The sequence below is a fragment of the Crinia signifera genome, chromosome 1, assembly GCF_055691185.1.
Source record: "Crinia signifera chromosome 1, ASM5569118v1, whole genome shotgun sequence".
NCBI classification, from domain to species: Eukaryota; Metazoa; Chordata; class Amphibia; order Anura; family Myobatrachidae; genus Crinia; species Crinia signifera.
In genome coordinates, this window is record NC_139217.1 from 283,156,718 (window position 1) to 283,180,498 (window position 23,781).

At 39.7% G+C, this 23,781-nt stretch overlaps 1 protein-coding gene across 2 annotated transcripts in view; it reads left to right on the forward strand.

The window, feature by feature from the left end:
* Positions 1-20,135, forward strand: part of ZNF462 (zinc finger protein 462) — a 75,926-nt gene extending 55,791 nt beyond the window's left edge. For both annotated transcript variants that reach the window (XM_083185034.1, XM_083185026.1), the window contains 9 exons: positions 1,307-1,581; positions 3,336-3,454; positions 3,565-3,744; positions 9,293-9,560; positions 11,743-11,879; positions 13,529-13,752; positions 15,894-16,008; positions 16,360-16,480; positions 18,762-20,135. In XM_083185034.1, the coding sequence (XP_083041160.1) occupies positions 1,307-1,581; positions 3,336-3,454; positions 3,565-3,744; positions 9,293-9,560; positions 11,743-11,879; positions 13,529-13,752; positions 15,894-16,008; positions 16,360-16,480; positions 18,762-18,924 (1,602 nt within the window). In that variant the 3' untranslated portion in view covers positions 18,925-20,135. The remainder of the gene's footprint in view (positions 1-1,306; positions 1,582-3,335; positions 3,455-3,564; positions 3,745-9,292; positions 9,561-11,742; positions 11,880-13,528; positions 13,753-15,893; positions 16,009-16,359; positions 16,481-18,761) is intronic.
* Positions 20,136-23,781: the final 3,646 nt, after the last annotated feature.

Below are 23,781 nucleotides of genomic sequence, written 5' to 3' on the forward strand. Positions count from 1 at the left end.
AGATGGCGGTCTGGCAGAAAATTTTGTCTGGCTCCATCTGTAGCGCAGTATATTCCGTTTTGCTTTAAAATTGTTAAGGTTAATGTTCCCATCATTTTTGTCCATGCCATTTAATTTGTTTTATTTCAAATATTCTGTTGAATCAAAAATCAAATGCAAAGTGTGGTTTCTATTAAATATGGAATAAACAATGATGGATGCCAGTTACTTTTGTCCGTTTTTAAGTTATTCGGAGAAAGAAAATAGTTTTTTTCATGAAAGGGTACCAACAAATGGATCCACATCTAGCTTGAACATGTTTGGAAAATATTTAAAATGGTGCATTTTGGATGACCAAAATAATGAACACAAATTAACATAGAATTACTACTTAAGTAATATTTATTTCACGTTGCATCAGCTAAGATTAGTTAGTCCTGTATTTTAATGTATGATCTAGAAACCTAAATATGTGTATTGTATAATAGAGAATCCTATTCATATTTGTAGTTGGAGGTTTTACTTTATTGGCTGTTTGATCTTAAAACAGGTATAAAATAAATATTTAAAGCAGACCTACACTGTACAGAAGAGGCTTTCATTTTGCTACAGTATGTACCAGTAATATCACTAAGGCCTAACTTGTGCTCCTGAGTTTCAGGATCCTACTAAATTGACCCTCATGAAAAATAGGTTGAGACAATAAATTGGAAACTGCTTCTGTGTGTAGATGTTTTCATTCTTACATATTTTAGATTACACATTTTTAGAAGGTAAAGCATATCAATTCTAAAGGGTTAAACACTTTTTTTGTGCTGCAATTTATCAGTAGATTACATTTCAAATTGTACATGATGTGGCAAAGCTTTGAAAAGGTTTCCCCTTTAAATGATCTCTACCTGAAGTATCCTCATTCATTGTAATACTACCTCGGTGAGGAGGGTTCCTTCTCTGAGCATGTACTCTATTCAGCAGGGTCTGGCTCTCACATGCAGCCTGGACTTCTGCTATTCAGTTTTGTTTCTGCTTACGTCTCCTGGAGCAGGAGAGATCTGATTCAATGGCTGCATGTGACATTAGAGAACTGCTTTACATGTAAAGGAGCTATTTGTTGGAAAGATCCATGCATTTATTCACTTGTTATATAGCTTGAATAACTTTTAAAAACATACTGTATTGATTTGAAGTGACTGCAGATATGTTTTAATTATTACACTGATCAAATTAAGTGTATTAGTTCTTTAAGATTTCTTTCCCAAGTGTGCGTAACTATAAAAATTTATTTTCTGCAATGGCAAGCATAGATTTTGTTCTTTCTTTCTATAAGGATGAGACCGATCTGAAAAGCAAAGATGTTGAAGAGGAGCCAACTGACCCCAGCACTGAGCCAAGAGAAGTAGCTGTTGAGGTAGAAACAAAGGTTGTAAAGTTGCCGCCGCGTACCAGACCTGGTGGCTACCCCTGTAAGCAGTGTGATCGTGTTCTAATGTCCATGCAAGGCCTGCGTTCACATGAGAGGAGTCACTTGGCACTAGCTAGGTTTAATCGAGAAGTCAAGTACAGCTGCCAGTTCTGCTCCTTTGTCTCTGCCTTCAGGCACAAGTAAGTGCTGTGAGAGAAAGAATTTTAAGTGCATGCTGTATTTCCTTAACTGCTTCATACATCTAATCAGTATGATGATAAATCAGCTCATATTTTGGGACTTGTCATTGGATTCCTTTTAAAACAGTGGTTCCCAACTGAGTGATGTGACACCCTGGTTTGCCTGAGGACACCTGGGTTTGTGGTCCAGAACCAATTCAAATTATTTATCATCAAGTTAACAGGCAAAACCAGTGCTTGTTTCTTTGAAACCGAAAATGTGTGTGCAAGCAGAAGTAAATATAATTTCTCAAAAACATTTGAAAACCACTGTCTTAAAGGAACAACAGTTTTCCAACACCTGCAAAAAATATACAGATGGAGCCGTGGTCATTGTTGGTGCTGGCACATAGAGAAGACCTGTCTTGGATTGCTGCAAATGGCGCACGCCGAGTCACAAAGATGAGCGCGGTTCCATCTGTCCTTAGTCTGTAGGTATGTTACAATTTCCTTTCATTAAAATTCTATTGGCCCCATTTATTACCAACATATATATTTTTCAAATGATGTAAAAAGACATTAATTTAGTATCACCTTGAATGTATTAAAGGTCTTTTGGGACAGTTTTTGTATTGCATTTCATATAAAAATTTGTAGTAAGCGCTATGATATTAACAGGGCACAGGCATGCAAATCATGTAGTAAGAGAAAGCAGTGCAGGGATAGGCCAGTGTGATCTGTTGTGTGAGTCCAGTTGAACACAAAAGCTGATCACCAGGGTCCGGTGATTGGTACTCCAATGAGGGCTGCTGATCATCTGGGCTTTCTGCTGCTCCTGTAACCCCCGATGCAGTAAAGTGACCCTCCAAAACTGCAGATCACTTTACTGTATTGGAAAATATTACTAGCGGGTGGGAGGGGGCCTCCATAATTGACAGGGGCTGCGGGCGGTGGTGGTAGCGGCGATGGCGCATGTGCAGCTCATGGTTGGGATATTTTTTTATGAAAAATTCCCAATATGGCTGCAGAGAGCCATCTCCTGGACAGAGCTTTATTGCAAGATATGTCCATACATCACATATCACTTTGCAAATTGCCCCTATTTTAGCACATGTGGATGTTGAGACATTAGCCCCTAAATAAGGTTTGTGCATTTGTTACTGACTTTGAGTAGCTCTTTAACATTCAGACAACTACCTTTTACATTTTCATATTTGAGTCATCCAGGAGCCAGGGACAGGAAGTGCATACAGCACTTATTGTGATATTTCACAGTGCAAATAGCGACTTATTGACCATTTTTTTTTGTACACTATAGGCAGTCTGTGAGCCTTCTGTCTTTAGCACCAGGTCTTAAGTATGTGCTGATGTTATGAGGGGCCATTCAAGACACCTATTGGACTAAAGTTTTAGAGAATCGGAGCATGCCTAGGCCTTTTTACAGTGTTTCTTTTAGTATGAACAAGGGTCTGGCAAGATATGATCCTCATAACCTTTTTTTTTCCTCACAACTTTCAGGCATGCATTACCTCACCGAGTTTCAAATGAATGAGCTTTCAAAAGTTCTTGCCTGTGCAAAGTTCATATAAATATAACAAATTTACGCAATAAGTATCAATAGAAAACGTTCAGAATATAAAAGCTACATCAATTTGTAATGGAGTTTTTTAATATACTTTTTGCACACCAGCTTTTTTTTTTTTATCAACCTACTGTAAGGTTGAAAAGTTATGATTTTTTTCTTTTTCTAATACCGCTTCTTTACGTTTTACCAGTCTGGATCGTCACATTCAGGATCATCATGGACATCACACTCCATTTAGATGCAAACATTGCCCTTTCAAATCCTCCTACAGTAGCCGCCTGAAGACACATATTATAAAAGCGCATGGTGGTAAGTTATCGTAACATGGCATATTTTTTAGATTTAAATCCACAATTTACCTTTATTTTTTTACATTTGCTCGAACTTTGCTAAATAGTCTTCTTGTTTGCCAATTTCAGGTGAGCATGCATACAAATGCTCATTATGCCCTGTATCTACAATGACCATCAGTCAGTTAAAAGATCACTCTTTAAAAGTTCATGGGAAAACTCTACCACTGCCAAAATTACGCACCATGGTTCCAAATAGCCCCCGTGCCAAGCAGAGCTCAAGGATTGGAAAGGAATCTGGTCTAGATGGTAAGAAGGCATGAAGGCTTATGTGTCTATAGGAGTGTGTGTGTGTGTGTGTGTGTGTGTGTATGTATATATGTGTGTGTGTGTGTGTGTGTATATATATATATATATATATTGTGTGTGTGTGTATGCCCTTGTTCTTGATAAGTCTAGCCGACTGAAACGTCCAACGGAACCCCAAATTGGTCTGACTGTTTTTCTTGGTGATAGTCCTGTTTGAGTGCCGCTGCATTGCGTCTTATTTTTTTATGTATACATGTATGTGTGTATATGTAGAAATAGAACATGCAGCACTCCAGCCTTTAGAAAACATGTGCAAAACATTTTTATCCAATAGCAACGTTTCAACAAATAAATGTTATCAGACTCACAAAAAAGACAAACTGACATACCTTTAATAACACCACACCACGCAAAAGCCCAGGATGCTACTCCTGCCCTTCAACGCGATCCCCCTCAGTAACATCCTCTAACTACACACTTGAAAACTGGCACATTGACACGGTTGTCAAGGCAATACATACAGATGGAGCTGCTCTCATTCAGCTGGGGGCTGGCAATAGAACCACCAGCCGACAGCCGCCGGAAGGGAGCGCACGAGATGCTCGCGTGCCCCGTTCCGATGGAGCTCCCCATCGGTCCCCGCCGCCTCACCACACCCCCACCTAAGCGTGCATGTTACCTAAAGCGGAGGCGGGCTGGGGTTCCGATCCCCGCTGCCGAGTGACTGGGATGTGCGTCCCAGTCACATGGAGTGCCTCTCAGCCAGGACTTGCCAGTGGGGACATTCTGGCGAGCCCTGGAGCTGAATGAAAGGGGCTCCATCTGTAAAGTGCATATAAACATAAATAATCAAGATGTAAAATCACATCGACTAACTAGATATAGCAAAGCATTTATAGTGATAAGTCATATTAGCTTGATTCAATCCTCTATTTATAGGATTGAATCAAGTAAATATGACTTATCAATATAAGCCTCTGTTAAATAAATGATTATTTTCGTATTTACATCATCACGCACAAAGTATGACTTAAAAAATTTTTTTGGGTTATTAAAGCAATAGTGAACCAAATATTGCTTCACAAAAACATACATTTGAAAATGAATAAAAAGAAAAAAGAGAAAATACAACACTCAATACCATAAACATAATTTGCCAACATTTTAGCAATCAACTATAATAAAACATTGAATAAATTGAATCTGACCCCCATAATGAGAAATTACAAAAAGCTGTTGCGTAAAATCATGTCGTTGAGACCCTTTGGATGTACTGTATCCAACTTCATGATCCACTGAGCTTCACTATATCTAAAAAATACGAATAGAGTACAATGAACATATGAATAACACAAACTGTAAAAAATAATACATCTAAAGAGAATACAACTAATATTAGTTAGTACCGTCTGATTTCTATTAGCACTTTCAGATAGATATTAGTATGTTCAAAGGGGTTGGCATTGGTATGGAGTTCCAACTTCCAACTTTCTGGGTTAGTCACCTACAAATGGAAAGAACAAAAGCCTCTTTTAAATAAATTATTATTTTGTTAGTGAATAAACCTTAGGGAGTCCCATTTTAAAATGGATGCAGCGATGGCTTTTTCCTTACAACAAAAAAGACAGTGTGCACAGTACTGGCAAATAACTATATTAAAGGGATTGTTTTACGTTAGTATATTTACCACTCCTTTCTGATTGGTATTGTTGTAATCACCGCTAAGTTGTGCCAGAATGTCCAGAAATAAAGAGGTTGCCACCAGGGTATGGCTTTTTCAAATGACAGCTCCTGGCTGGTTAGCACTCCAGTTTGCCTTGTCTGGAGTCTGGCTTTAGCATTATTACCACAGATGGACATAAGATCGATGCTGGTACCAGATAGCCCTTAAGCATTTCTCCACCTATATGATCGGCAGCTTCCTCAGAGAGCAAGAAAAAGTGGGTGCAGGGTCCATACAGCCAATAGTTATAAAGCACATTCACATCTCCATGCTGAAATGGAAGAAGTAGTAAAGGACCAGCACACCATTTCAACGAAGAAATACATTTTATTGAAGCATTATATGTTACAAAAACCAATCAGCCGTTTTGCCCAGCTTTTGCTGGTTTTTGTGAGTAGTAATATGCATTCACAGGTAACTGCATTAAAAAGCCTTACAAAGGGTGCCAAACTTGCCCACAGTGACCCTAGTCAGCTGGCATACAGAGGTCAGTAGTAACAGACCGCCGACGGAGGAGCCGTCACTGCTGCAGCACTGACGTCAACAAGGAATACCTTGGGGATTCCCCACTGATGTTTGGAGTACCAAAGATAGACAAAAGTATTTAGAAAAAATTGTGGCAGCACAGAAACATATGATTGGCTAATGTTGGGATTTTACATTTACACAAACAAATCCTGTGTCTGGAGAATAGTGTGTTCCAGGCCAATCAGACGATGACAGATTTTTTTCATTGTGAAAAGGTCAGTTTAAGGTTTATTCCGTAAAGCTATTTATGAAGATGGGGGTCCTCTCAGAGATTCCATATCTTGAAAGATGAAGTCTTATTCTAAAATTCTTCAGGAACCATACTGATGTCTGGTATGGCCATAGCCTGCTATCCGGAGCCTCCAGACTGTGGAAGGAAACAAATAGGCAATACTTACTAGAGTATTGGAAATATGCTAAGAGTCATAGTATTCCTCTGCAAATATTTCATGGACACAATTGCTTCCTTAGAAAGGTCTGTAGCTTCAATAATAGAGGCCAAAAATCTTTTTACATCCTTGGCCATCAGACAATCCATTCTTAAAATAGAAAATTTCTCATGAAATGAATTTCTTATGAAAGGATTTTCATATTTGAAGTAAAAAAATAGATGCCATGCTAATGTGTTCTTTTTTAGATGAATTAAAACCATTGTGTCAATCAAATTTGTTTTTGGTCCTCCACGTCTTACAACAAGAAGTTTATAAACCAGAAAAACAATAGAACATGTACATTGCGACCTTCAGAGGGGTCAAAATAAACAGCCATATGAACATATTCTATCGAAGATCAGTGAGTTTTAGAGATTATAAGAAATTACTTTAGTATAGAATCTAACAGGAAAAATGTACAATCCAGGGCTTCACCAAACACCCCAAAACTAGAAGCTCTGCAAAATAGGTAACGCATTCAAAGCTGAGCAGGTCCCTAAGTCAACTTACCGTATATACTCGAGTATAAGTCGACCCGAATATAAGCGGAGGCACCTAATTTTACAACAAAAACTGGGAAAACGTATTGACTAAAGCGGGACCCTCACTCGAGTATAAGCCGAGGGGGGCTTTTTCAGCATAAAAAATGTACTGAAAAAGTAGGCTTATACTCGAGTATATATGGTATATCAGGGGGACAAAAGCTTCTATTCACTGTTCTTTGCCAAAAAATCCTCAAAATCCTTTTGTACTATTCTGAACCAAAAAAACTCAATAAATGTCTCACGCGACTAATTCCTTAAAAACAATAACTACAATCCAAGAGGAATAATACCTTACAAAACAAATTGATATTGTCAAAATGTCTTGCGTACAGACTCCTCAAAAGTTGCAAAGTTCTTCAACTGTTAGGGAGGTGTTTCTCCACCATGTACTGTAGGTGGTTCCTTGGGTTATATGGAAAAAGTGCAGTCTTCAACTGTTATGCTGCTTTCACACCGCAAAACCTGCTCAGACCAGGTACTTAAAACGGTTTTTAAAACTGGTCAGAACAAGTTTAACCCCTTTCACACCGCATATAAATACCTGGTCTAAAGCAGGTTTGTAGTGCGAAAGCAATACAGTAAAGCGGTACCCCCCCCCTCCATCATCTCACCATGCGCTCCCCTGCCCGCTCTCCATCAGCTGCACCGCTGGCTGCTCCCCCCCCCCCCCACCCAGAGGGCGAGGAGGACGTCCACATCGGGCTCCCGCAGCCCCCCCCCCCCAGAGGGCGAGGAGGCAGCGAGGAGGACATCCCCCCCCCCCCACAGAGGGCGAGGAGGCAGCGAGGAGGACATCCACAGCGGGCTGCGCTGCCCGCACTCCGGTACCTGCAGGCTGATGGTGAGACGGGGCAGACAGCCACCCGCACCCCAGCCAGAGCCGCCTGTCCCCGCTCACCTCCTCGGCTCTGTCCGATTCACCCTGCTGCTGCTGGGAGCTTCCCACTGCCCCGCCAGCAGTAGCAGCGGCCCCCGCTCTCACCCCGGGCAGGGCAGGACACAGTGCCGCGGACACTTGCAGGGACCCCCTGCCCCCAGCACGATCATTCCCTTCCTTGCGCTGGGGGCAGGGAATACCGTTTCAGACCCATTCTAGACACCAAATAAACGGGTCTGAAACGGGTAGGACCGTCCATTTTTACCGTTTCCAAAAAAAACAGGGTTTTTTAGGAAACGGTAAAAATCACTCTGCACCTTTCAGACCGCACACATTACCGTTTTGAACCGGTAAAAAAACGTCAATATAACTTTTTTATGTGCGGTCTGAAAGGGGCATTGCTAGCTCTGTGGGATTGCAAACAGGCCACTCTAAGTGAAGGATTATTATTAACAGTTTCTTATATAGCGCACACATATTCCGCAGCGCTTTACAGAGGATATTTGAATATTGACATCAGTCCCTGCCCCAGTGGAGCTTACAATCTATATTCCCTACCACATGTACACGCACACAGACATTCTAGGGTTAATTTTGTTTGGAGCCAATTAGCCTGCCAGTATATTTTTGGATTGTGGGAGGAAACCGGAGTACCCGGAGGAAACTCACGCAAGTACGGGGAGAATATACAAACGCCGCACAGTTAGAGCCATGATGGGAATCAAACCCATGACATCAGTGCTGTGAGGCAGTAATGCTAACCGTTACACCATCCGTACTGCCCAACGTAGGATGTACTATGCAATGGTGGTACTGTATATCTCGCCACACATCATTCATGCTAATTGCATATGTACTAACTTAAAAGATTAGTACCACAGAAGATAGCTCTCATGAGAAGAAGAGCTGTCCTTTTGCATTCAGCGCCAGTCACTGGACTTCCGGGTTTACGCCCTGGGAGACCATCTGCACATGACCAGAGGGACACAGCTGGTGCTGGGAGGCATCCGATTGGATCCCTCTCAGCTCAGAATGCAGAGAGAAGCCCATCAGCTTCTATAGATTAGCTCCAGGAAAAGCTGACAATCCCCTCTGCAGGCTTATAGAAGTGGAGAGGTTGCCCGTGGCAATCGAACACATTCCTACTACTTTCTTCTGGAATGGGTTAGATGAAGTAGAATCTGATTGGCTGCTATGGGGAACATTTCCACTTCAATAAACCCACAGTGTAGTAAACGTACCTCTAGGCATATGAGGACACATCTGTATGCCACACTGTTTGTCCTGCTGAATTGTGATATATCTGGCCACTGCGACTTTCACTGTCTAGTTTGGTATAGTTTTAGAATGTCTAATTGTTTGTTCGTAATTTAATTTGAAAACAACCTGGATTATGTATTTTCATAACTGACCCCCCACCTCTACCACTCCTTGTCATTTACAGACTCATCATATTCTGAGCCACCAGATGTTCAGCAGCAGCTCAACCATTATCAGTCAGCAGCACTTGCCAGAAATAACTACAACAATAGCCCCTCGCCTCTCCCTGTGGCTAACTCACCCTCAGAGCAAACTGAAGAAGCTGCCCTCAACTGTGAATTTTGTGATTTTTCCTCTGGGTATATTCAGAGCATTCGGCGTCACTACCGGGACAAACATGGAGGGAAGAAGCTTTTTAAGTGCAAGGAATGCACATTTTATACATGCTTCAAGTAAGAGTAAACAAGTAACTCAGTAAATGTGTGTCTCAGTATATCAGTCCACAGATCTTGTAGAAAATAAACCAGTAGCTGAACTTAGAGTATATCTTATCAAAAAAACACCACATTTATGAAGTCTGCATAATATCTATCTATATATCTATATCTATCTATCTATCGTGTGTGTATATGTCTATAACTATCTGCAACCTAGGTATAACTATCTGCAACCTAGGTAGGGAATGTATATGTGCAAAAAAAGTTACAGCTAAGCCAGTGTGTCCCAGCTAAAGTGCACAGGAAACCCTAATACAGGGGTGTCAAAGTCAAATTCATCGGGGGCCGCATCGGCAGTTTGGTCACCCTCAAAGGGCCGGTTGTATCTGTAGGACTATGTGTCCACTCTTTATTATCATAAATTATTGTCACTGCATTCAATTATTGTATACTCAGCAGTAGCATTTCCCTCCTGCTATTGCTGTGAACTGCACAGGGGGGCAGCACTCAGTCTTAGGGCATATGTCCTGCTTATTATCATGGGACACAGCAATTAATGATGGACTGCAATGTGCCAGTGCACACACACACACATAGGCAGAGAGTTTGACACTTACCCGCTCTGATGCGTCCACTCCAGTCTGAGCTGCTCCACCACCAAGGATACAGCTGCTCTCTCACACAGGCGCATTTCCCCCTCCCTCCTGTGAGTAGCGCTCCTCGCACTATCTATCCAGGAGTGGGGGGCAGCGTGCTCCCGGTCACTGTGCAGTGCACACTCAGCAGTAAGTGACCTGGAGCGCACAGCAGCAGCAATACCATTCACCACGACGGACCTGCTCTTTCCTCTCTCTGGCTCCTATACAGCAGGTGGGAGCGGAGGAGGGGTTGACGACCGGCGGCACTTCGCTAGAGGGCAGACGTTCTCTAGCTTGTAGGCTGCCGCGCATGCGCTGAAGAGGCGGCTTTCTTGTTTTAAAAAAAAAATCGAGAATAAAAGGTGAAGGCGGGCAGCGGCTGCGCGGGCCACATGAAGAGGTCTGGCGGGCTGGATTTGGCCCGCGGGCCTTGTGTTTGACACCCCTGCCCTAATAGTTTATGGTTTCCTGATCTCCTTACTAGGGGGGAGCTTTACCAGAGCAGCTCATTTTTTTAAACATAGCCTGTGGATTTATCACTCTCCTCTTTATCTCTATCCAAAGTTATATACAAAGTTATATACATATCCCCCACCTTCCACTCCCACCTCCCAAATCGCAGGGGAAATTACTAGTATAACCTGTGCAGATAAATGAATGACTTTTCGCCGGCAAAAAATCCTTCACAGATTGAATAGCCCCCTTATTGTTTTATATGTAGCTGGACCAAGTGTATAATGCGATCTAGAACATCTTTACATTGGCAGAGACCAGTGTTTACCATGTTATATCATGAAAGATATTGATTATTTTAATGTATAGCAACATTAAATAAATTGACCTCTATTTTTAGAAAATTTTAAAACCTATTTTAAGAAGTATAAACTCTCGCAGGAAGCAACTTTTTAATATTTTATTAAGGAAGTAAAGCACTTTTAAAACTGATTTGGTACTTCTTTACTTTCACGGCGCCACTAGATAGGACATATAGGATACTAGATAGGATACGATTTTGTATGCGATTTGACATAAGATATCGCATAAGATATAGGATAAGATTTACTAACCATTTCATTACCCCACTATCCACTAGGGCGTGGAGTTGATTTTATATAGCGTGGCGAGCGCAGCGAGCCACCGAGCCCGAAGCGTGGCGAGGGGACACGGATGTTGTTTCAAAGCAAGTCCCCAATATTGCATGCCATTTGCATGCAATTCCATAAAAAACATTCCGTGTCCCCTCGCGGGGCTCGCTGCGCTCGCCACGCTTCGGGCTCGGTGGCTCGCTGCGCTCGCCACGCTATATAAAATCAACTCCACGCCCTAGTGGATAGTGGGGTAATGAAATGGATAGTAAATCTTATCCTATATCTTATGCGATATCTTATGTCAAATCGCATACAAAATCGTATCCTATGTAGTATCCTATCTGTCCTATCTAGTGGCGCCGTGAAAGTAAAGAAGTACCACTGATTTTATTTTTTTTATTTTTTTTGCGTTCTGTGCCTAAGAATGATGAAGCGATCACGTTTACTTTAGTTATTGTTTTGCTTCCACAGATCTGCTTTTACGATGCATATTGAAGCTGGCCATTCCACCACTCCCAAAGAGGGACCCAAAGATCTCCGATGTCCTCTCTGTCTGTATCACACCAAATATAAGCACAACATGATAGATCATATTGTCCTACATAGAGGTAAAGTCTTCATTTGTTTTACACTCCCATGTGCGGTAACTGGAATCCCTCATAATTGTATTCCCATGTCTTGTACTATATATTGCCATTGATTGCCTTCCTAATCATTTCATGAGCACCATTTAGTTTTTTTTGCTTCTAAGCAGTAGTTAATTTGCAAACCTATTTTATTTGAGAAAGTATATTGATCAGTCTTATTATTCATTAGGCATAATACCTCTAACTATCAAATGGATGGCCTGTATAATAATAATTAGTGTATGTATGTTTTTGTTAACACACACAGACACACTACATATAAACTATACATACATACAAATAGAAAAATGGCAGCACTTGTATTCATTGCAATATAGTACTCAACTGTGCACCAACCTAATTTGTACTCAATCAAGCCACCTCGCGTTGGCTTTGTCCAAATTAGTCCAACAGTGTCCGAATGCATACTGGACAAATAACAGCTGACAAATATGTAAGACATATTCATTTATATCACTGGGAAATCAAGTTTTGCATAATGTATCAAATGGTTGGTCTTTCCATATGTTAAATATTTCATTGTTTATGAGCACTCTGGTGGGGAGTGATATTTTTAGTAAGCATTGGATCAGATAACAAGAAGCAGTGTGTTATTAGGATTCCCATGCTGATGTTCTATTCCCTTGTGAGCAGTGTTGTTTAGATGATCACATACATCCACCCTGACAATTGTGCTTTTAAAAAGTGGTGACCTCAGGTTTACAACTAGTAGTTGTTTATTTAGATTACTGTAGTGTCTTAATTAGTGTTCCCGCTAGGCTGTTTTAGCGATTTTTAAAGGACAAAATGCGCCCTGCCTCCCTGGCAGCTCCCCGCAAAAACAGCCTGCCTTCCTCCCTGCAGGTGAGACCGGGGAAGCCCGGCGCCGCTGTAGGTAGTGATGCCCAGTGCTTCCCTGGCAGTGCAAAGCCTTCAGGGCGGTCGGGCCCGCCCCCTTCTTTGATGGCCATGCCCGCCTCTTCATCACGGCGCGGCCCGGGAACGCCCCTTTTGTTAAGGTGGCCCGGGACCGCCCACAATAGTGACATCGGCGGGCCCGGTCCGCCCCCTTCACGCTGCTCCCTTTGAATCGGCGCCCTGCACACCGAAGTTCCTAGAAGGAACACTATTAATCTAAACTGTATTAATGTCTAATGACTTTATAGAAGTATATTTTCCAAGGGAATAAGACAGAATTATCAGCATGATAGATCACTTAACAATGCTGCAAATAGATATGCATTATGCTGCGTTTATTTTTTGTTTGTTTGCTAAGCAGCCCATAGAGAGGAATCCCAGAGGTAGAGAACACCTCCCAATGGGACTGCCTTGGTGGCTGGCATGTCGGACTTCCAATAGGACGTCATTGTCAGTCGCAGTAAAGCCAATGCAGTCTCAAGCAATGCATCTGGCTTCACTACAGTGGCGGATTCTACCTCGGCTGCAGCCCATAGGTCAAATCCACCACTGAATACAACAGTACAACTACTAAATCCAGCAGTTGCGAATAGAGTGCATTGTCTCTATGTGTTTGTAAATCTGGCTGGTTCCTTTTTAGAGGTGTTATTAAACTATAAAACATGTAATTTTGTATTTTTATGTCTCTCTGATGTATTCTGTCTTCATTCTAGAAGAGAGAGTTGTCCCTATTGAAGTATGCCGCTCCAAGTTATCAAAACAATTGCAGGGAGTTGTGTTCCGTTGTGACAAATGTACATTTACCTGCTCCAGTGATGAAAGCTTGCAACAACACATAGAGAAGCACAATGAATTGAAGCCTTACAAATGTCAGCTATGCTACTATGAAACCAAGCAAAATGAAGAGCTAGACAGCCATCTGAGGAATGAGCATAAGGTATGAATTGCATTCTCTGCATGTAAAATACAAGGCCTAAAATGTGCACAAAATATCTAAAATTATACAAATACAGGTCGAGTATCCCGTATCCGAATATCCGTTATCCGAATTATTCCGAAATACGGACATTCCAGAAAGTGAAAAAAAATATTTTTTTTACTAAAAACTCACTGGGGACATTTGTAACTGCATCACTGGGGACATGATATGTAACTGGCACTATATATGTGCAAGACAATGATTGCTTGGCATTCAAATTCAATGCTGAGATAGTACACACATTTTGTTTCACGTTTTGAAACCTTGTTTTTTGAACAATTAAAATATATTTGTGTGTATTTTATGTGGTAATAAAATATATTTGTGTGTATATTATGTGTTTATACAGCATAAATGCAAGATACTTCAAAATACATCATTGAAATATTAAAATATTCCGAAATACGGAATAATCCGTTATCCAAAATTCTCCTGGTCCCGAGCATTTTGGATAAGGGATACTCAACCTGTAGTCAGTAAGTTGCTACAAACTAATCAAGAAAAACTAGTTTCACAAGCAGTAGCTTACTTATATGAAAATTAGCACATATAGTTTTAATTTAATGGTCGAAAAATGGACAAATTACATTGTTTTGTTGTAATGAGCAAATAATTACATAATTCAAAACAGGTTTATTAATTCTGTGTTCTCTGAGATCACTTTTAAGTTTAAAATCAGTACTTTCGCTTATGAGCTAGTTACATCATTCCTTAACGCAAAATGGCATAGCATTCCAAACAATTTAAGTTGAATGAATGAAAATCTATACGGTAAATATAATGATATAATATTTTTGTATTTAAATGGCTACCTTTTGTTACACCTCTTTCAAACCACTTTGCTTAGTCGCACCCTGGATTTTGTACACTGATCATTCCCGAGTGCGACCTGGCTGAGACTCTTTTCAGACTGGCAACCTCACCCAGCTTATTGCTGGGTTTGTGACCTCACCATTGGCACTACCCAAGCCGGCACATCTCCTGGTGCAGACTCTTGCTAAGATGTGAGCGAGAGACCCAGCTCACCCTTTAGCACTGCACCGCGAGCCGGGTTAAATCTGAGTTCAGCCTGGCTCACTACCAGAGTTGAAATGCCAGGTTTTTTTAACTGGGTGCTTTCACAATGCACAATATTCTAGGTTGCTGCACATTCATGTGTGTATCAAGGAATTGGTCACAAAGTGAGTGACAGGGGTGGTGAAATGGAGTGGTCAGATAAATGCAGGCAGATCATGCCCGTTCATACATTCATTACCAATCTTACCTGCTAATTGAGAGCCCTCTGCATCCCATGAGGAGAGCAGCTCAGCCTGCGTCTACAGAGGCACTCACAATCTGCCACATGTTTCTCGACAATGGTACTAATGCATTAGCAGTTGTACAGCTGTGGGCATCCCTAGAATATATGTTGCCCATGGAAGAGTATAACTTCAATTTTGAATAGCAAAAGATAGCAATAGCAACAACAACTGCACCTGAATTAGAGCAAGTGTTTGTATAGTTCAGTGAAGAATGCTGCACAGCATTGCTTCAAAGATTGATTGAACACTGTATTTACACATTTTATTTTAAAGATGTGTATAGAGCCTTTTCAGTAATCTAGATCAGCCATTCTCAAACTGTGGGTCCTGACCCCAAAGTGGGTCCCGACCTTCTCAGCATGGGGTCACGACTCCATGTTGCTGACCGTCAGGCTGATGACTTTTCTAATCATAGTCAGTGATTCAAGGAGTCTGAGGAATCTGTTGAATTGTCTGTTATTTTACACTCCTCCCATCATTTTGTGTCACCACAATGCTGCCATGTATGTGCTGTCTACTGATCTCACGTGTGATGTGATGACCTTCTGCAGTAACTTGGTGGGGTCCTGTCATTATTTTTATTGTCTGATGGTGTCCCAGAGCAAAATAGTTTGAGGACCACTGATCTAGATGAAGGTCTAATGTATTATGGTAGAAGGTTTTAGTAGATGGAATGGTACAGTAACATGCTAAACCACAGAATGTTCACTCCTATAGTGATAAACTCTGAACTTATACTGCCGTAACCAGTTTCTCTTGCATTGAGTTTCATACATCTGTTTTGTCACCGTACTATAGGTATGCCGCAATTTTGAACTAGTTGGATTAGTTAATTTGGATCAGTTAGAACAATTGAAAGATAAAACGGAGCCTTCAAGCAGTGATGAAGAAGATATTGGAGTTAAGCCTGATGGTTAGTAGTTGTTTAATACCATACATTAGTATTGTCTTTATGTATTTGGTTGAAATAGCTAAAAAAAAAGTCCAAGGGCAGAAACCTCTCCGACAACCTTTTACCAGTAGAACCACATAATTTGCTATGGCCAGTCTGTCCTTTGTCTTAATAATAGATTTTTTTTTTATATTGAAAGGATCTAGCTTTTACTGTATCTCCTCCATGAATAAACATACAAATTTAGTTATTTGCCTCAAGACATTGAAGTGAAAAGTTGCTAAATTATACAGAATACAGGTATTAATACTGATAACAGGGCAAAAAATATGCCCATGTTTACATCTGTTTGTCTTGTCTTTTCGTTTGTAGATACTGTGGAGTTTTCTGATGCTAAAGATATTCCTCAAGAAAAACGCTTTCCATGTGAATTCTGTGGAAGAACCTTTGCTTTAAACACTGAATGGGAGCGGCATGTTTTAAGACATGGCATGTATGTTTCTGATCAACACTTTCAAATTCAGATTTTAGACTGAGCATCCTTATGCTCTGAGATGAGTAGCGTACTGTATTTGTCTTTCAGTTTTGCATCTTTGTCACATGGTAGACACAGTGAAACTTCGCTGCACCTTTCACCACACAAGAGTTAGTATAAGACCAGTCACAAGTGTAGCACAGCAAAACTTGCAGTTAGGAAAGCTGAGGCCGCTAACATCTGAGCCCCTTTTACATATTAAACATCTGTGCAAATGTCACAAGCCCCAGTGTTCTGGGTATACTAGCAAGGCAGTTTTGTTGCTTCCAGTAGTTTTATTTATATGTCTAAAATGCATATTTTGATCAAAAGACATGCAGCTGAGTCAGCCGGTACTGGCTAGCTGGGGGGGGGGCTATGTGAAGCGATTTAAGTCACAGTATAAAAGGGAAACATATGTGCATAATAAATAGATATCTGTAACACATCTAAATTAAAAAAAAGACCATACATTTGTATAAAGTTTGTCATCTTAGTAAGTGCATGTATAAAAGTTGATTTGCCAGAATCTATCATATGCATTGAACAAATGTGCACATATCCCTTGGCTAGAAGACAGTGATATCACACAGTACAACAAGATTGGGATTCCATGCTTCTAAGGCGCAAAGATCAGTGGTGAGGCTATCAGACGGCGACGTTTCTCTTGGTCTTATCACTATCTTGAATGTTCACACTCGATGAGATATGAAAAGAGAACCAAAATGGAGAGAGAGCCAACTATTATGTGCTGTTCCTCATTTGAACTAAAAACAGTTGTGAGAAAAAAATTGATGGGCGTACCCCACTCACGGTATTAGCGGAGGGGTATAGGCACGTAGCGTTATCTTTAGGGACCCTCTGGTTCTTTACATCAACCTTTCGTTCTCCCCGTGCATGTGCATACAAGTGAACAAATAAATGAAATACCGTGAGTGGGGTACGCCCATCAATTTTTTTTTCACAACTGTTTTTAGTTCAAATGAGGAACAGCACATAATAGTTGGCTTTCTTTCCATTTTGGTTCTCTTTTCATATCTCATCGAGTGTGAACATTCAAGATAGTGATAAGACCAAGAGAAACGTCGCCGTCTGATAGCCTTACCACTGATCTTTGCGCCTTAGAAGCCTGGAATCCCAATCTTGTTGTACTGTATGATCTTGTAAATTGCTGTTAGGCGATAGCTGTGGGTTAGTACAGACTCGAGGCTGCAATAGCGCCAACAGGTAGCCAGTTCCTATAACCCCCTTCTCTTTGAGTGATATCACACAGGCATATTCTTGAGGTTCTGTTTTACTCTGCAGAGCAACACTTTACAAATCAATAATGTGTCCCAGAGTATTCTGCCCACAGAAAAAAGGCATAGCAAATAAAGTGCAAAGCACATATAGGACTGAATGTAATAGGGTGGGAGATTTTGGGAGTGGTGTCTCATTTTTTTTAATTTAAACTACAAAACCAGGTCGATTTTTGCCATATAATTATTGCCACATTTACACACACAAAAAAGGGGGGGGGGGGGGGACATACCAAAAATCTCTCACTTTTGGATTCTCACACCCTATTACATTTGGTCCATGATAAAATATACATTGCAATTATTATTGTACTCAGGCTATATTTTAGCCCTAAAAAGACTGAATTACCAGTGAAATATTAACACTTAAATTGTTATTGTAATTGATTTGTTTACTGAATTGAAATCTGTTTACATTTTAAAAATGTTCCATGTAAAATTAGAATACAGGTTCATGTACACAACAAGACAGTCATATTTTGGCTTAATTTACCAATCCCTTTTACAGCGATCTTTTAAAGTTTTAATATTCTAGGCCATGGTAGTCCACAATGTGCCACTTTCTCAGTCTGGGTATAGCATTAAATTTAGATATAGTAGTATTGTCTGTATAAATACATTCATCTGTGGGCAATTTTTTAAATTAATGCTATGGTTTTGAATATATATAACTAATTGAGAGGTCTATTGAGAAATAACATTTTGACTGGTGTTGGCTATTAATGGCCATTACATTTAAAGCATATGTTACAGTAAAGGCATTCATATTTATATGTAAAATATTACATACCATGGCAAGTTGAATACATTGTCTACAAAGGTACCAAGAGATGCATAGCACACATGAACTGCTCTATAGAATGGATTATGCAGAATAACTAACTGTAAACAGTCCATGAACATCTATTATTAATCCTAATATGATTTATATTGAAATGCTGATGAGCTGTTTCATTTCATAGGACTGTTGTTGAAAACAGAAACGAAAATGTGGAAAACGGAAAGCCTATAGACAATATGGAGGACACCTGGTGTGACACCAAGCTGGAGGATAGGACAATAGATGCTTCCCAACAAACAGGATCCACTTGTTTTAAAAATGTTTTGGTGACCAAAACCGAATAATAATTTTCAGGAGGAACTTGCTTAAACATTGATTCAAAAGAAAAAAGTACATGAAAAGCTGCTTTTTAGGACCTTTAACTTTTTTTTTTTTTACCCCAAGCACTGGTACTTGTGTAATATAAAGTACAACAAACTGATCCACACCATGACATCACTGTTCATTTTTTTTTTGTACTTTATTAGAATAATTTTATTGTGAATTAATGGGGGGATTAAACATTCAGTTTTCTCCTAAGGATGACTTACAATTTTAAAAAGCACCACTTTTAGGAGAACTGTTGAAGATGAGCTTTCCATATTTTGCCACTGCTCTAGAGACCATAAACTGTCAAGAGTTGCTCTGTGACTGGCGGTCATCAAATTCCAATTACCTCTATAAAAGAGATGTTCCAGGAAAATTTTCAGCGTTTACATACAGTATAGTAGGCTGCTTTTCCAGGTGGATGAATATCAAGACAGTGTCAAAATAACAGAGAACAAAAATAACAATGCGTGAGAAATAGTCATGATATCTTACTAAAATGCTTTCATGGACTTGGTCTTTAAATACTGTGATTTTTTTTTTTATTTTTTTTTATTTTAATAAACAAAAAAGTGGCTGAAAAATGTTGAACGTTATAGGTATCGGTGAATGATCACATATAGATATATATATTTTGTTATTTGGAATCCTTACCATGTTTAATGTGTTCTCATGCCGAATGTTCAGTAGACCTTCCAGGTCTTTTCTATTTACTTTAGTATTGCAGTAAACAGCATAGGTCTTTTTAATTGATTATGACTGTAATATGTATGTTAAATATCAATTTTCTGCATATACACACTGCATACATAATGACCCATCTTGTTTCCAGCATGCTTATTTGATGCCTATAAGAAATATTTGAGACATATTTCACAAGTGTTTAAGTTTTACTGGTCTATTACATTTCACATTTTTGATCTTTTAATGTCCTTTCCTCCCTTTTTATCTTCATTTGTTTTATTTTATTATTGTGACCGAAAGATACCAAAAATGACTACCGCATGATGATTTTTCTCAACCCGTATTTTGGCATATAAATAGATTATAAACACACACACATTAGAAACTTCTGATTTTTACATTTGAAAGGTTAACCAATTTTCTGAAAAAGTTATGGTTAATCTGTTATATGTAAATGTAGGCTTTTGTTTTTGTTCAATGTAATAAATATGCATTGCACTTTTTATTAAGAGTTTTTGAAAGGTTTGTTTTCTGGCATTGTTCTGTTATTGTTATACTTGCAACTATAGTTGTGGTCATTTAGCTTTTAGCATGAGACTCATTTTTTGAGTTGCTGTAATATATCCCCTACCTCATGCCTTCACTTGTGATCAAAACTCATTTCAGGTTTATCTGCTGGAAACTTTGTAACAAAAACTATATATAATTTCAACTAAGCTTTCAAAAATGGTTAATTTATACTTGTGTAAGAGAGCCACAACTAGTTTGTACTGATTTAAAAGAAAAAAAACAAAAAAACAATGGCCTTTGTCTGCATCATGGCTTAAGCACCAATTGCAAAAAATTTCTTACCGTGGAGAGTCCTTGAACACTGAAACTTGCCAACGTAATGTTTGGCCTTTTCTACAAGCTCCCTTGTACTTAGTACTAATGGAGTGGCTACCAAAAAATACAGTAAGTGTTTTTAATGTGATGTTTTATCACTACTTAATTTTTTAAACAACATGTAAATATTGTAATCCATTGAACTTTGCTTTGCTAACCTATTAATTAAACTATGGGACCATTATCCTTTTAAATAACTTTGTTTGTCTTTTTTTTTTTTGGTCATACTGTGCAAGTATCAAAGAATTATTTTCTCAGTTCTAAAATTAAAGTGTCACTGTGCCTAAGAATTACAAATTAGTTAGGTTTATAACATTAGAAAGGTAAACGTAAAGGACATTCCTACCTCCTTAGAGCTGTTCTCTTTTAAATGCAAACTGACTCTATGTAATTCAGATCTGATACACCTTTTGGGGTCTATTTGGAACAGGGAACAAACCCTATATCTGTTTTTAAAGGGAGAATGTTGTTCTAATTTAAGAAACTCATTAGTGCTGGCAAAGCCCTCTCTGTGACACTATCCCAGCTTCTTTGCTCCTGTGGTTACAAGGGTTTAACATTTTACTGATGCCTGAATCCTTACCACTCAAAATTGTTGTGATACAAACATCATCCGTAGAGAGTAAAATGTTGAATTTTTCTCAGTACTCCATGTTTTGTTTTTTTGTGTGCATTCCTGGCCCCATCTTGCCCAATGGAATTAGAGCTGTTCGGGAGCCTTATGCAAACTTTTTTACATTAAAAACTGACCTCTTCCGTGAGCGTAGTGAGGCATGGACTTCTATTCCAAACTCTTTTTCAATCTTAGAACTAACACTTGGGGTTTCTGGACCATTATCAATTCATGAAGGCTCATTCATTTGGTACACACAAGGAATTTTCTTATAGAATCTTAGAAAAGTATTAATGCAATTGAGAGAGGGTAGACTTTCTTAAATACTCAATGGTGTGTATCAGTAGTTTCCATTAACTTATGTTATTCTGGCTTTCTACATCTCCAGTCACTGTCTTTATATGGATGAATCAGAGACAAAATATCAGGAAATATTGTGAACACAAGGATAATTCAGGAAATGTGATTTACACAGGATCAACAAGATGGTAAAAAGTCACTGTGAGTCTTGACCAAATCTACAGTTGATGTTGTAAAGATAGGACACTCTGCCCGATGCAATGTCTTTCTAGTGGAGAGACCTATCAAATTTCAACATCTGTTATACCCACTTCAGTACCAGTAAAGAACCATAAATATTTGACTGTAAGCAAAGTGCATTTCTTGCAACTGGGATTGCTCATTCATTACGGTCATAGATAAATCTTATTGGATTTCAACTGCATCACCGTCACAAGGATTATCTTGACCAATGGCAGGATCCAAGGTTAAAGAATTAGCACAGCATTCTCATAAAAAAAATGTTTTCTGGTCTCTACAGAGTAAAGCATTTATATTCTTGCAGAACCGCGGTTCCACACTCAAAAAAGGAGGTTGGTGTATTCAAATATTCTGGAAATGAAATATCTGTGGATTCAATTTTGCATCCTTACAAAAGAGTCCTCTTAAAATCTGTTCTGACAATTAGGACATAGTTGCTTTTGGAAACTGGCAAGGTGGTACCAGGAGCAGGACTGTGATGGCTGAATTTTTGTCATGTCTTTGATGCAATTTTTAGATGGTTTTCTGTACTTCGCATAGCAAGCAAGGTGCATAGTTGATTATCCCAGCAGATGTCGTACTCTTCCAAAAGCATGTCTTGTAACATTAGGAGCCACATATACTATTGAAGTCCGTGAAACCCAATATTTGCACACCTAATTTTAAAAAAAGTCTCTTTAAAAGAAAGTAACCAGAGGCCAGAAAGTTTGTAGAAAGTAAAACTGTAAATACCAATGAAATTCCTTGAAAATGTTGTCCTTAAAATCCTGGGAGACATGGCGTTATACAAAGAATATGCCCATTTTCTCACAGTGGCCTGTGAGTGTTAAATTGTTTTCCCAACATTCCTCTACCTTATTCTGATAACGTTAAAAGCCCCTTTGAAATTATTCTTAGAAAGTTTTGTGGCACTCCTTATTTGATCGACGTGTGAATAAATTAAAGGAAACCTTTTCTTTTTTGACAAACATTTAATTTAGTCCCATGTAATCAGAATCAGAATTGGCTTTATTGGCCAGGTATACTTGCATATACTAGGAATTTGATTTGGATTGCTGTGCAACAGCCATTTAGGTAACAGTTAAAACAGTGACAGTACAGATACACATAACACATACAGGTATATGCTTTATGTGCCCTGGGGTTTGTAGATACAGGGAACATATATTCGCTGAGCTGCACAGCACCTAGGCAGCCATCAGCGATGCCACTGGCCATTGCTTATATTGTTACCTACCTGGCTGCTGCAGAGACAGTACAGTTATTACACAGGGAACACCTACCCACCAAGCTGCACAGTGCCTAGGCAGCCAACAATGGCTCTACTGGTCATTGCAAACAGCCAGGTAGGTAACAGATAAGCAGGGACAGTACAGTATGAGGTTGCTATGCAGTGTGCGAGACAGGGGAGACACGGGTACATATGGCTGAGTTTGGGTCAGCTGGTACAGTCTGTTGTTTGAACTAATTGCTCAGCAAGCTAATTAGTGGTGGGGGAAGATGCAGGCTCCCAGTAACAAAACAATTTACGGTGCAGACTGTTCTTTAAATGAAAAGCATCAGATGTTCAAAATGGGACTCATGCAGTAGCGCGCACGCGGGGGGGGGGGGGGGTTCTGAGTACCCAGAAACACCCCCAGGAGTCTAAGGGCCCTAGGCTGAAAGCTGAGGGTCTCCTCTTTCAATGGATACAAGAATTTTAAAAATCGGCCCTTGGGAACCGGAGATATCTGACTTCTAAGGACCCCATCCAAGCCATTTAATTGCTTTCCCATTCAGATATTTCAGGTTCTGTCTGACTTAGAGTTTTTCTGAGGGTATATTCCAAAAGCTGGGACTCTCCCCCTTTGATGGACACTAGCAGCTTGTTCCCAGAACCAGAGATATCAGCCTTCCAGCAGCTGGTTACTGCTCCAGCTCCACACACCTGGTATATAGTTTTATATACTCGTTGGCAGATTGCTCTGCCTCCTGAACTCTGATCCCCTAGTCCCCAATACCATTTGGTAGGTGGGATTCTCTAGTTTTTAATTCCATTAAAATCTAAGAAATCTATTTCTGGAAACTGGAGATATCTGCAGTCAAGCAAGCTGTCCTCCCACCAGAAAATTAT